The sequence below is a fragment of the Dendrobates tinctorius genome, unplaced genomic scaffold (genome assembly GCF_039654945.1).
Source record: "Dendrobates tinctorius isolate UK_male_01 unplaced genomic scaffold, ASM3965494v1 ptg000103l, whole genome shotgun sequence".
NCBI lineage: Eukaryota > Metazoa > Chordata > Amphibia > Anura > Dendrobatidae > Dendrobates > Dendrobates tinctorius.
Window position 1 is genome coordinate 11,840,930 of NW_027361771.1, and position 13,517 is coordinate 11,854,446.

The 13,517-nt window shown below is 46.6% G+C and overlaps 1 protein-coding gene across 2 annotated transcripts in view; it reads left to right on the top strand.

The window, feature by feature from the left end:
• Positions 1 to 13,517, top strand: part of CYTH1 (cytohesin 1) — a 76,267-nt gene that overhangs the window by 39,359 nt on the left and 23,391 nt on the right. For both annotated transcript variants that reach the window (XM_073588083.1, XM_073588082.1), the window contains exons 7-9: positions 3,866 to 3,978; positions 4,601 to 4,749; positions 4,970 to 5,082. In XM_073588083.1, the coding sequence (XP_073444184.1) occupies positions 3,866 to 3,978; positions 4,601 to 4,749; positions 4,970 to 5,082 (375 nt within the window). The remainder of the gene's footprint in view (positions 1 to 3,865; positions 3,979 to 4,600; positions 4,750 to 4,969; positions 5,083 to 13,517) is intronic.

The following is a 13,517-nucleotide window of genomic DNA, read 5'->3' on the forward strand; positions in this document are numbered from 1 at the left end:
GATTATTAAGGACGCCTCTGGAGGCACGAGTTCACTCCTCTCTCAGTCCAAGTCTCGCAGTCCTCCACTAAGGCGTCAGTTTCGACCCTTTCGGGCTTTCCGCCGTTTCAATACGGCAGACAACTCCAGCCAACAGAGACCGCAGGCTCGCCAGGATAGAAAGTTTCCTTCAGACCCACTCCTTCCTGGTGATCCCACTCTTCCCAGGGCAGACCGTCCAGATCTAGATCTGGACGGTCTACTTCAGCATGACTATCGTCGGGCACTCGAGGGGTCCTTCCAATTGGGAGATCGGCTTCCTTCAGGGACGTTTAGCTGGCCTCCGTAGAGGAAGCTTGGGTCAGGGAGGTCGTATCCTCAGGATACAAGATAGAGTTCGTCTCTCTTCCACGGGATCGTTTCTTCGAATCCCAGCCTCCAAAAGATCCAGCCTTGATTTCGGGGTTCTCTACGGCTATCGCCTCTCTCCTCAGTTCCGGGGTGATTGTGCCCTTTCCCGAATCGGAGCGCTTCACAAGGTTCTATTCGAACCTGTTTGTAGTGCCGAAAAAAAAAACAAAAAAAAAAAACGGCGCAGTTCGACCCATCTTGGTTCTCAAGCCGCTCAACAAGAGGGTCCGCCTTCGCCACTTCCGCATGGAGTCGCTTCGCTCGGTCATCGCTTCCATGGAGGAGCAGGAATTCATGTGCTCAATAGACATCCAAGATGCCTATTTACATGTTCCAATTTTCTCCGGACATCAGAAGTTACTGCGTCTCGCGATTCGGCAGCACCACTACCAGTTCGTCGCACTGCCCTTCGGTCTTGCCACCGCTCCCAGAGTCTTCACTAAGATCATGGCTGCGTTGTTGGCTTCATTGAAGGTCAGAGGTCTCGTTCTTTTCCCGTACCTCGACGATATTCTGATCAAAGCTCCCTCATTTCAACAGGCTCACCAAAGTTTGTCAATCGTCCTGGACACTCTTTTCAATTTCGGGTGGATCATCAACAGGAAAAAGTCCTCTCTGATTCCTACCCAACCTCTGGTCTTTCTAGGCGGCCTACGGTTCGACACTCGTCGGTCAAGGGTCTTTCTCCCACAAGAGAAGATTCTCTCCCTGCAGCAGGAAGTACGATCGCTGCAGATCACACGACTCCCGTCCCTCCATAAAGCCATGAGGGTCCTGGGAAAGATGGTGGCGGCGATAGAGGCAGTTCCCTTTGTCCAATTTCACGCCAGACCTCTCCTGCAGGCCATTCTGTCGAGGTGGAACAGATCGCCTCTGTCCCTGGATTGCCCTGTTCATCTTTCATACCGGATCAAGCGGTCCCTCAACTGGTGGTTGACGTCGCCTCTCATTCTATCGGGTCGTTCCTTTCTTCCCATTCACTGGCAGATAGTAACAACAGATGCCAGTCTCCTCGGCTGGGGGGCAGTGTTCCGCAACCACACGGTTCAGGGCCGATGGTCGGATTGGGATTCAGCTCTGCCGATCAACGTCCTAGAGATTCGAGCGATCCATCTGGCTCTCGTTCACTGGGAGAAACTCCTCAAGGGACTGCCTGTCCGGATTCAGACAGACAATGCCACAGCGGTGGCGTATGTCAACCGCCAAGGGGGGACACAGAGTGTCTCAGCTCTGGCGGAGGTGTCCAAGATTCTTCTTTGGGCGGAGATCTCCGTTCCGACAATCTCCGCGGTACACATTCCCGGCGTAGACAACTGGGCCGCCGATTTTCTCAGCCGGGAGGGCTTAGCGGCGGGGGAGTGGTCCCTACATCCGGAGGTGTTTCTTCTGCTCTTCCGTCGGTGGGGCACCCCGGACGTAGACCTCCTGGCGTCTCGCCTCAACAGGAAAGTCCCACAGTTTGTTTCCAGGTCTCGAGACACTCTGGCAGTGGGCGCCGACACTCTGGCCGTTCCTTGGTCGCAGTTCGAACTCCCCTACCTGTTCCCTCCCCTGCCTCTTCTGCCCAAGCTGTTGAAGAAGATCAAGGCAGAAGGAATTCCAGTCATTCTCCTTGCCCCGAATTGGCCCAGAAGGTCTTGGTTCGCGGACATTGTCAACCTTCTCGCGGACGCCCCCTGGAAGCTTCCAGACAGAACAGATCTGCTGTCTCAAGGTCCGATTTGCCACCCCAATTCTCGGCCGCTCATTTTAACGGCGTTGCTGTTGAGACCGAGGTTTTGAAACAAGCAGGATTTTCCAACCAAGTAATTCAGGCCATGATCCGAGCCAGAAAGCCATCTTCTTCCAAGATCTACTAACGTACTTGGAAGGCCTATTTCACTTGGTGTGAGTCCTATGGCTTCGCGCCCATGTCTTTTTCGCTCCCTTCAATCCTAGCGTTTCTTCAGGCAGGACTGGATGCGGGGCTTGCCCTCAGTTCCTTGAAAGGTCAGGTTTCGGCACTGTCCATTTTGTTTCAAAAGACGTTGGCTTCCTGTCCTCAGGTCAAGACCTTTCTTCAGGGCGTGGCTCACACGGTTCCGCCGTACCGGGCGCCCGTGTATCCATGGGACCTTAATCTGGTTCTAGGGGTTCTGCAAGGTCCTCCCTTTGAACCTATCAGAGATATTTCCCTTTCTCTCCTTTCTTGGAAGGTAGCCTTTCTGGTGGCCATCACTTCCGTCCGGCGCGTGTCGGAATTGGCAGCTCTTTCTTGCCAATCTCCCTTCCTGGTACTTCACCATGATAAGGTGGTTCTACAGCCTCCGCCCTCTTTCCATCCGAAGGTGGTGTCTTCGTTTCACCTCAAGGAGGAGATCGTTCTGCCGTCCTTCTGTCCGAGTCCCGCTCATTCCCGAGAGCAGTCCTTCAACAAGCTGGATCTGGTTAGGGCGATAAGGGTCTATCTGTCTAGGACGACTCCCTTCCGAAAGACAGTCGCTTTTCATTATTCCAGACGGGGCGCGGAAAGGTCTCCCGGCGTCAAAGGCCACTGTTGCTCGCTGGATCAAATCGGCAATTTTGGAAGCCTACCGAGTTAAGCGTCGCGGAGCCCCTCCGGGATCAGGGCCCACTCTACTCGGGCAGTGGGTGCCTCCTGGGCGGTACGCCACAGAGCTTCTGTGCTGCAGCTTTGCAAAGCTGCATCCTGCTCATCGGTTCACACGTTTGTGAAATGCTGCAGAGTCCACACCTACGCTTCGGCGGACGCCAGCCTAGGTAGAAGGATTCTGCAGGCGGCGGTGGTGAGTCCGCTGGCCTGATGGAAGTTTGTTTCCCACCCCAGGGACTGCTTTGGGAAGTCCCATGGTCTCTGTGTCCCCCAATAAGGCGAACGAGAAAACAGGATTTTTAAGTTGCTTACCGTAAAATCTGTTTCTCGGAGCCTTCATTGGGGGACACAGCACCCTCCCAAGTTCTACAACTCCTGTCCTTATGTTTGTTGGTTATTTACAGTTGAGTTGTCTGTTCTGTTTTTCAATCTATTCTGTTGCTTCTCCTACTGCTTTCTCACTAACTGAGGAATTCCCTGCCGGTCGGTGGGGTGTACACTGCGGAGGAGGAGCTAACCTTTTTTGTGCATAGTGTCAGCCTCCTAGTGGCAGCAGCATACACCCATGGTCTCTGTGTCCCCCAATGAAGGCTCCGAGAAACAGATTTTACGGTAAGCAACTTAAAAATCCTGTTTTTCCTTAAAGTGATTAATAGTAAATGCAATAATGCCACACTTTACACACTGGGGATCAATTTACTGAAGCATTGTCACTTTTGAAGTACTACAGTATATATTCACCTTTTTTATTTTTACTTTGTGTAGATGTTGCTTCCATTTTCTGTGCCTTATCCAGAAATGATATAGGGGTGAATGATGTTTTAGTATGTACCGTAACCGTTATTTTCTCCTAGTTACCATTTCTTTATTTGTCCCAATCAGTCAATTTCTGTGGAGTTTTCGCTTACCAGGAGAAGCCCAGAAAATCGATCGAATGATGGAGGCGTTTGCACAGCGTTACTGTCAGTGTAACCCAGGAGTCTTCGAGTCTACAGGTTCATGCTGTTTGCTGCCTTATCTTCCACATTTATGTGCCTAGCTGCTGAACTGCTGCAGTAAGATTACACGTACAGTTGAAACCAAAATTTTCCATACACTATATAAAAAGACACATATGCATGTTTTTGTCAGTCTCTAACATGAAATCAAAATAAACCTTTCTTGTTTTTAGGTCAGTTAGGATTTAAAACATTCTCTTTCTCATTATTCTGTCATTTGGCAAATATTAATAATTATGGTAATCCTAATTGACCTAAAACGGGAAAGGTTTGTTCTGATTTCATGCCAGATATTGAGAAAAACATGCAAGTGTGTCTTTTTATATAGTGAATGTAAACCTCTAGTTTCAACTGTAGGTGAAAACTACTAGATCGGTGGTGTGAGACTCTCACTGATCGCCAGAGCTGCAAATTAATACTGCTGAGATAGCAGAGACCGCCACTAATCAACATTTGTCTCTCACTAATCTAGTAGTTACACCTAATCTGTGGATTAATGATAACTTTATTTTACTGAAATGCCTCTTTTCTCTGGAAACTTTATTATAACTTAATTTTTCTTGTTTATCTAGGTTAGTGTTTTTATTTCAACTATTAATGTGATTTCCTTCACCCACAGACACCTGCTACGTGTTGTCTTTTGCCATCATCATGTTAAATACCAGTTTGCACAATCCCAATGTTAAGGATAAACCAAGTGTTGATCGATTTATTTCCATGAACCGTGGTATAAATGATGGCGGTGATCTGCCAGAAGACCTTTTAAAGGTTAGCTAAGATGTGAGAACTAATGTAAAGAAGGTATAAAATGCTCTATGTATATTTACATAATGTTTAGTTATATTAGAAGTAAATTCTGTTTGTGTACATTTGATAAAATAGAAAACTAATGTTTCCAACCATATTGTGTGTTTACTTATTTTGGTTGCACATGTAATAAATAATTGCCATATTGACTTGCTACTGACTTGTCACTTTATCTTCCTAGAATTTGTATGACAGTATCAAGAATGAGCCATTCAAAATCCCAGAAGATGATGGAAATGACCTTACTCACACATTCTTCAACCCAGATCGGGAAGGATGGCTGTTAAAATTGGGTGAGCTTCATTTGTTTTTGTTCTGCCTGATTGTAGTAATTATTTTCCTAGATCATCCAGAACTGAGGGATGGCACAATATGACTGACCATTTCCAATGTTTTTCGTTTTTGTTTTTTTTATTTTTAATACAGATGTTCCCAATATTGAATGCTATGCAATGTGATTTATATTTGATGAGACATTGTTGGGGTAGTGGTCAGGAGTAGAAAGTGCACTTTTTACTTGTGCATGTTAAATTATTGAACTCCTAATATTATATTTTGACTTTACATGACCTATTGAAATACTAAGCTTTGAAATGTTACAAGCTTTAGGGAATTACATTGTTTTATCGGAAGGTGTATTTTATTTCTCCCTTCAGGTTGTAATTTGACATTTCTTTTTTTTTCCCCCTATATTTTGGCTGCACTTTTCTTCTCTTTCTCTAGGAGGTAGGTGTATGAATCGTTTATTCGTTATATGTTGGTGCTGGGCGAAGGCTGATTTATGCTCCTGTGCTCAATTCTTGTTGAGTAACTTGTCTGCACTGCTTCTTTGCTTTTTCTTATGCATCTTTGCATTGTTACCTTTTTTTCTCCAAGTTTATAGCCAAGCACATAGTGATCAGTACCCTTGAAAATTAGTTTTGACATATTTTTCTAGGAAATGCAAAAAGAACTGCAAAAACAAAATTATTTTTTTTCCCTATAATGAGAAGTTTAGAGAAATTCTATTTAAATTGACAGCTTCAAACATTTGCACAGAATCCTCCTAAAAAATTGGTATAAGATATCACTCTTTGGCCCTGCAGTAGGCAAAACCGTTTTCTTGTGCTCAACTTTTTTTTTTTTTCTTGTGGTTATTTAAAAGATGTATCCCCAAACCACCTGCTAAGCACCTGTAATTCGCTTTTTCCCACTGGGCAAACACATTTAATGTGGATTTTAATTCTCACCATTGAGCAATTAAACAGAATTTTGTTCATTCTGGGAAAACTAATTTAATTTCCCTGTTCCACTATACTTGCCTAAGCTGTCATATCTACAGCAGATTAGTCACAGGGTCCTCAATATAGCAATCAATTAGGGTCTTACCGGTCAATCATCTAACCCTTATTTTAATTGGGTAATAAATAGGAGTGTACTGCCAAAACTAGAAACCCTTGTTCATCACAGGTGACCCTCAACTATTTCTCAGCCAAGACAGATGAATGGATAGAGGAAAAAAAAATATATAGATCGATTTCAATAGTGAGTGGGTGCTCCACCGTTATTGTTTAAAGTGCTCAGAAGTAAATAGTTAAGTATATGATTCGTAAAGAATATTTTAATCAAAGTCCCAGAAATGGAATACATTTCATCCAAAAAAAAAGCGTTAACCTCTGCGCTATGAGCACCATGCAGCTTGGCTCCTGGACCAATACTCCTACAGATACCCTATGGAGACACCCATAACAGATATCTCTTGAAAAAGGCCTTGCAAGGCTGAAACGTCAAATGAATGTTATCTGCTTTTCTTTTGTATGAACTTTATTCCATTTCTGAGTCTCTTGGACTAAAATATTCTTTACAAATTATTTTCTTTGCGTTCTGAAGGAGATATATATCTATATCTAAAACATGACACAACATTTTGGATTTATAAATAATTGTAAAAATAACCATGTTGTGAAAAATCTTCTTGATGAGACCGTTATATATAGGAGTAAGAGGAGTAGGTGTCATGGTCACGTGTGTCTGGATGCAGCGAGTACCGCAAGGCGAACCTATGACACGCGTGACCCTGGATACACCGCCTCCAGTAGGGCGAATTTAAATAATAAAACGTGCAGCTGGACACACTGCCTCCAGCTGGCGAATTTAGGTAATACACGTTATATATACAGTAGTCTGGAAACCCCGCCTCCAGTAAGGCGAATTTAAATAATAAAGGGGAAACCTGGGTAACAATAACAATGGTGGTCCCTGCGATAGGGAATAGGGACATGGAGACCTCCTGTACTCCCCTGAGCCAGTGTCCCTGCACTTCTAACGTTCCCTATGCCGGTTCCGCACCCGGCGACGCACGCGTACCTCAAACCCTGATTCGCCCTGCACCTAAGCCCTCACTAGGGAATTGGTCGGTGCGGAAACTAATCCCACCACTGCACTAAACACACATAAGGGAAATTGACAATACAGGGGAAACACCACTTAGCTTTGTTGCTTATGCTCCCCGCAACAGAGCCCACCACCTGCGTGCATCTTCTCCTCCACCCGGATCCATCACCATAACCGGATCCATCACCATAATGCAGCCTTGGAGCAGAGTCCACCACCAGTTGCAGCTGCCCAGTAACAGAGTCCCAAAGATGAGTCCAGCTTCTGCCAAAAAGTCCAGCATGCATGAGTCCCACTTCTCTGCCAATAAGTCCAGCATGCTTGAGTCCAGTTTTCAGCAACCAAGTCCAGCATGCTGAGTGCAACTCTCACCATAGTCGCCACTCCACCAAGCCATGCAAGCACTTCCTGCTGACACCATAAACTGCGACTCCACCACACCATGCCAGCCCTTCCTGCAGACCACATCGTTGGACTCCAGCAATCCATGCCAGCACTCCTTGCAGACTCCAAAGCTGCCACTCGTCCCCTCTGGCTGGGCTGCCCAGGACTCTAGCTCAGCTCCATCTTTCACCCAGGCTTCCTTGTAAATGACTAACTATCACCAAAACTTATCAACACACCTGACTCTCTTTTATAGAGCATCACACCTGATTTGTAATTACGTGCACATTAAACCAAAGAACTAAAGTGCGATACCACTCACCACCACCGGGGCAACTTAGAACAAACGACACCACGTGTAATGATCCTAATGGCCACCGGGGGCAAAAACTCCCTTTGGCACACAGCCAAGGGAAAAAAAGTTCACTATATACATTAACTCTGTCAGATCAAACTCAGATCATGACAGTAGGTAGATTTATGGTGGGGGGGCAGTGGTAATTAGTAGGTGGGTGCAGATAGGAGTTCACTTTTTGAAAATGATCCTTTTCAAGTTTAAGAAAAATAAAATATGAAGTATGAGAAGTGTAATTGGCAGCAGGATAATGATGGCAGCTTATCAGTGCATACCAGTCGCTCCATGCTGCCCAACTGTACAAAACTATTGATTTTGAATGCTCCCTCCACAGAAATCCTGACCTAAGTGTAATACAAAATGTAAGAACACTATGGCTATTGCTTTTATGGCAGGATGTAACTATAGGCCGCAGTGATGGGGTAACTAAATGGCTGCCCCTTTTCCCTTTCTCTCACTCTGCTGCTGCATTCTCTTTGCAATGTTTCTGTAAACTCTACATTTCATATCTCTAATTGCAGGAAATGCTTGTCTATCAATCAAAAAGCCTAGCTGCTGATCTCCTGATATTGAATGTCACATAAACTGGTGACTTCTTAGGCCTCTTTCACACATCAGGTTTTCTGCTTCAGGCGCGATCCGGCGCTTTTGACTAAAACCGGATCCGTCGAAATGCAATGCCGGATCCGGTTTCCCCCCCATTGACTTGCATTAGAGCCGGATCGAGCCGGATGGCCATGCGTTTCATCCGATTTTCGCCGGATCTGGCAATGTGACGCGATCCGGCGTCTGGAAAAAACGGTGACTGTAACGTTTTTTGTATCCGTCGAAAAAGCCGGACACGCCAGATACAGCGTGTCCGGCTTTTTCATACAATGAAAGCCTATGAGCGCCGCAATGCGCCGGATCCGGTTTCTTTGGTCTGAGCATGCTCAGTAGCTCTGCCCACAGGACATATATAAAAGCAAGACAATGGGACCCTCAGCCACACCCAACATGCCACCCAAGCCAAGAACCAGGAGCAGGAGAAGGCAGCAGACATCTGCAGCAGCAGCACCATCAGCACCACCCCAAATGGAGCAGCATGCTGAACAACGGGAGGGGAGTCCAGCAGCAGATGAGAGACGGTAATTATCAAATCCCCCATTCCTCCAAACTAGGGCTATGGAATATCAAGATATTCATTGGCCCTTTGTTTCTCTTTATTCAACAGCCGCCCAATAGATGCAGCAGCAGCAGCAGCAATGGCAGCAGCAGAAACACCACCCACAGGCATGGAGTGTGGCCACCAGGAAGACAGCACATCATCTTCTGGGAGCCCTCCCTCGCATCGTCAGCGTTTGACGGTAAGTTTTTATTTCCAAAATCCATCATCTCTGTAATATATGTGTATTCATTGCCTTTTATTTCAAAACAGGAATCACAAGATGAAGAGGAGCTCCCAGAAGAAGAAGGAAGGGGTGGACAGACACTTGGAGTGGGCTCACAATTGGTAAGTTTTTTGCATCAAACGCAGAAACACAACATCACACTACACACAACACATAGAAAACAATGTTCTGCAGACCACACACAGCAAACAAATGCCTACATCCAAAGACATAACATTTTTTGTTTTCTTCTCTAGTCTTCCCAATCTGGTGCTCGGCCAAGAGGTCCTCGCAGTGCCTCCCAGGGTCGTCGGCGACAGCAACGCGGCGGTCACCAGCGTGTAAGTATAAATATTTTTGCTTTGTTTTTTTTTGCACTTTTTATTTCATTTCTTTTGTGGAGGCTAATTATGTTATTTTTGTCTTTTTCTTTAACAGCCTTCACAGCGTGCTCCCGACTCTGACGGTGAGGATGGAGGGATTGATGTGGACCGCCTCATCGATCTCGTCAGAGAAAGGGAGCCGCTCTGGAATATGGCTGACCGACGCCACGCTGACCTGATCGTTACTCGACGACTCTGGGAGGAAATCTGTTCGCTCCTTGTGGACCGCTGGGAGGACCTCGAAGCTCGGGCCCAGATTAAAGAGCGTAAGTATATACAGTACCGGTTGCTTGATTTAAACCAGTGTTTCCCGAACTCCAGTCCTCGTGGTCCCCACGGATCATGTGTTCAGGATTTCTATTTACTTTGGAAATCCTGAAAACATGACCCCTGGGGACCATGAGGACTGGAGTTTGGGAAACACTGATGTTGTATACTAACCACTTTGTCCTTTCTCGTTTCAGGGGAGAGAATTGTGAAGCGGTGGCGGTCTGTGAGGGATCGTTTCAAGAAGGAGTTCAATAAAGAGATGCGGGCCCTGAGTGGATCTGGAGGACGCAGGAGCAAGTACAAGTACGCACGAGCCCTGTCGTTCCTCCGGGAGACAATGCTCACCAGAAGGTAAATATTACACACCACATGTGACAAAAAAATGTTTAGATGTAACTTTCTTTTTTTCAGCCAGGGCCATACCATGTCACTATTTTAATTGGTTTTTTTTCTCTTTATTCCACAGCACGGTGAGCAGCACTCGGGAGCCTGCACGATTGGACCCTTCTGAGGCGATCCCTGAGGAGACCGGCACCGAGGGACACTTCGACCGCCCCGATACATCTGCACCTTCCCAGCCTTCCCACACATTCGACCCATCTGTCCCATCCACCAGCACAGGAGCATCGTGGCCGCCTACATTACATGAAGCTGCTGGTGAGGAGATCGCTTTCCCTTTACCCCACCCTTCTGCCCCTGCCACCTCTAGTACACCTGCGGGTACTGGGCGGCAGCGGCAGAGGGGTCAGGAAAAGACTTATGCGCCAGAGTTCTTGCATCTGAATGCATCTTTCCAGAACTGTCTAAAAGTCTTGTCAGAGCAAATCTCCGCAGGCTATCAGCAGATCAACTCCAGCATTCTGGAGGTGAAGACACTTCTGCAAACCATGCATTCAGAAGCAAGATCTTCGCCAAACCACACCTTTTTCAGGTCTGTTGTGGAGCGCATGGAAACGCTCTCTCCTGCCCAGCAGATGCATGTAATGCATTCATGCCACGCTGCTCTCCAGCAAGTTACCTCCCAACCTCCTCCTCCCACCACAGTAGTTCCTCCACCTGCACCCCCTCCAGCCACTTTCCATCCTCCCCCTCCTATTACATCTACACCCCCTCCAGCCACTTTCCATCCTCCCCCTCCTATTACATCTACACCCCCTCCAGCCACTTTCCATCCTCCCCCTCCTATTACATACCATCCACCTCCCCAGCACCATCCACCTCCCCAGCACCATCCACCTCCCCAGCACCAGCAACCTCCCCAGCACCAGCAACCTCCCCAGTACCAGCAACCTCCCCAGTACCAGCAACCTCCCCAGTACCAGCAACCTCCCCAGTACCAGCAACCTCCCCAGTACCTGCAACCTCCCCAGTACCTGCAACCTCCCCAGTACCTGCAACCTCCCCAGTACCTGCAACCTCCCCAGTACCTGCAACCTCCCCAGTACCTGCAAACTCCCCAGTACCAGCAAACTCCCCAGTACCTGCAAACTCCCCAGTACCAGCAACCTCCCCAGTACCAGACATCTCCCCACTTCCAGCAACCTGCCCCGTACCAGACATCTCCCCACTTCCAGCAACCTGCCCCGTACCAGACATCTCCCCACTTCCAGCAACCTGCCCCGTACCAGACATCTCCCCACTTCCAGCAACCTGCCCCGTACCAGACATCTCCCCACTTCCAGCAACCTGCCCCGTACCAGACATCTCCCCACTTCCAGCAACCTGCCCCGTACCAGACATCTCCCCACTTCCAGCAACCTGCCCCGTACCAGACATCTCCCCACTTCCAGCAACCTGCCCCGTACCAAACTCCTTCCCCATACAACTTGCCATCAACATCATCTGCTCCTACAGTTCCTGCCCAACCCTCCACTCCACCACCCACCACCTCTTCTGCTTCCCACATGTCCACCCATTCTGTAGTTTTTTCCACACCTTCACCTCTAACTGTTCCTTCCCCACCACAATCCCAGTCCTCTCTCCACACTCCCAGTGTCGAAGTGTCCCGCAGCCCCTACAGCAGTATTTCCACCACACACTACACAGATTTATAATGTGTGTATTTAAATAAAAATGACCAGTTTTATGGTTTCAAAGCTTTATTAAACAAGTTTATTAAAATTTTAAAAAAGTTTACTAAAAAAAACATTTTTCAATAAAAGTTAAATTATTTTACACTGGTTGTCTGTCATTTTTTTCTGCGGCGAAAAAGGTTAAATACAGGGTATTTAAAAGGTGAAATGGTATTCAAAACTAGGTATATAACTGTGGGTAAATTTTAGCTTTTTGCCACAGTTGTGTTCCTGGTTGTGTTTGAAGCAAAGTATTTCACCTAAAAAGTTGTGTTTATTGTTGGTGATTTCATAACAATGTACACAACTTTTGTTAAAAGGTGAAATACTTTGCATAAAACACAACCAGGTACACACCTGTGGCCTAAAGCTAAAAATAGAGACCATGACAAGATAGCCAACTTTGGTTGGCAAAGGTATATACTGTTGGTACAGAAGGTACACAAGTTTGGTTGGGCACAAATCTTTCACACTCTGTCATCCTGCCAGTGTACTCTGCCTTGAGGTGACATAAAGTATAGTGCAAAATTGTCCCTCATTACTGAAACCGTCACAGAACTTCTAGTGGTAATGTCATGGTAATCTTGCAAGGTGGTTTCTTCAGAGGTGTCCTCAATGGAAATGGGTTCCTTGCAGATAACAAAATTGTGGAGTACCAAGCACGCTTTGATCACCTCGTCCACAGTTTCTGTCTTGAGGTTGATCGCAGTCAATAGGACCCGCCATTTGGCTGTCAGAATACCAAAGGTACATTCAACCATTCTTCTTGCTCTTGTGAGGCGGTAATTAAAAATGCGTTTTGGTCTTGTCAATCCTCTGCTAGAGTACGGTTTCAAAAGGTGTTCTGACAGCTGGAAGGCTTCATCCCCTACACAGACAAATGGCATAGGTGGACCAGATGTTTGCGGCAGCGGTCTAGGTGGTGGGAACTGGAAGGTGTTTCCATACAGTTTACGCCCCATGGCAGACAGTTTGAAAACTTGAGAGTCATTGGAGCGGCCATAGGCCCCAATATCAACCGCAATAAATTTGTATTCCGCGTCAGCGATGGCCATGAGGACAATTGAAAAATATTTCTTGTAATTGAAATATTCCGATCCCGATCCAGCTGGCTTTACAATGCGGATATGTTTCCCGTCCACAGCGCCCAAGCAGTTTGGAAACTGACATATCTGTTGAAACTTGTCAGCAATTTCAATCCACCTCTCTGTTGTGGGCTCTGGTAAAAACTCTTCAGCTAAGGAGTCCCACAGTGCACGGCATGTGTACTTCACTATTCCAGATATGGTGGAAATCCCGAGTCTGTACTGGAAATGCAGTGACGAAAGGGATTCTCCAGTTGCAAGAAATCTGTGGGGAATTAAAAAACAATAAATTAGTTTTAAATCACAGCATTACATACCAAAACTGAGCTATAACACTTGGAGATACAAACTACCACCAACAAGATTGCAGTGAAAGTGTGCTCTGATGCGAGCATATCCAATAAATGTGGCTTACCTTAAAGTCACCATCAGACGCT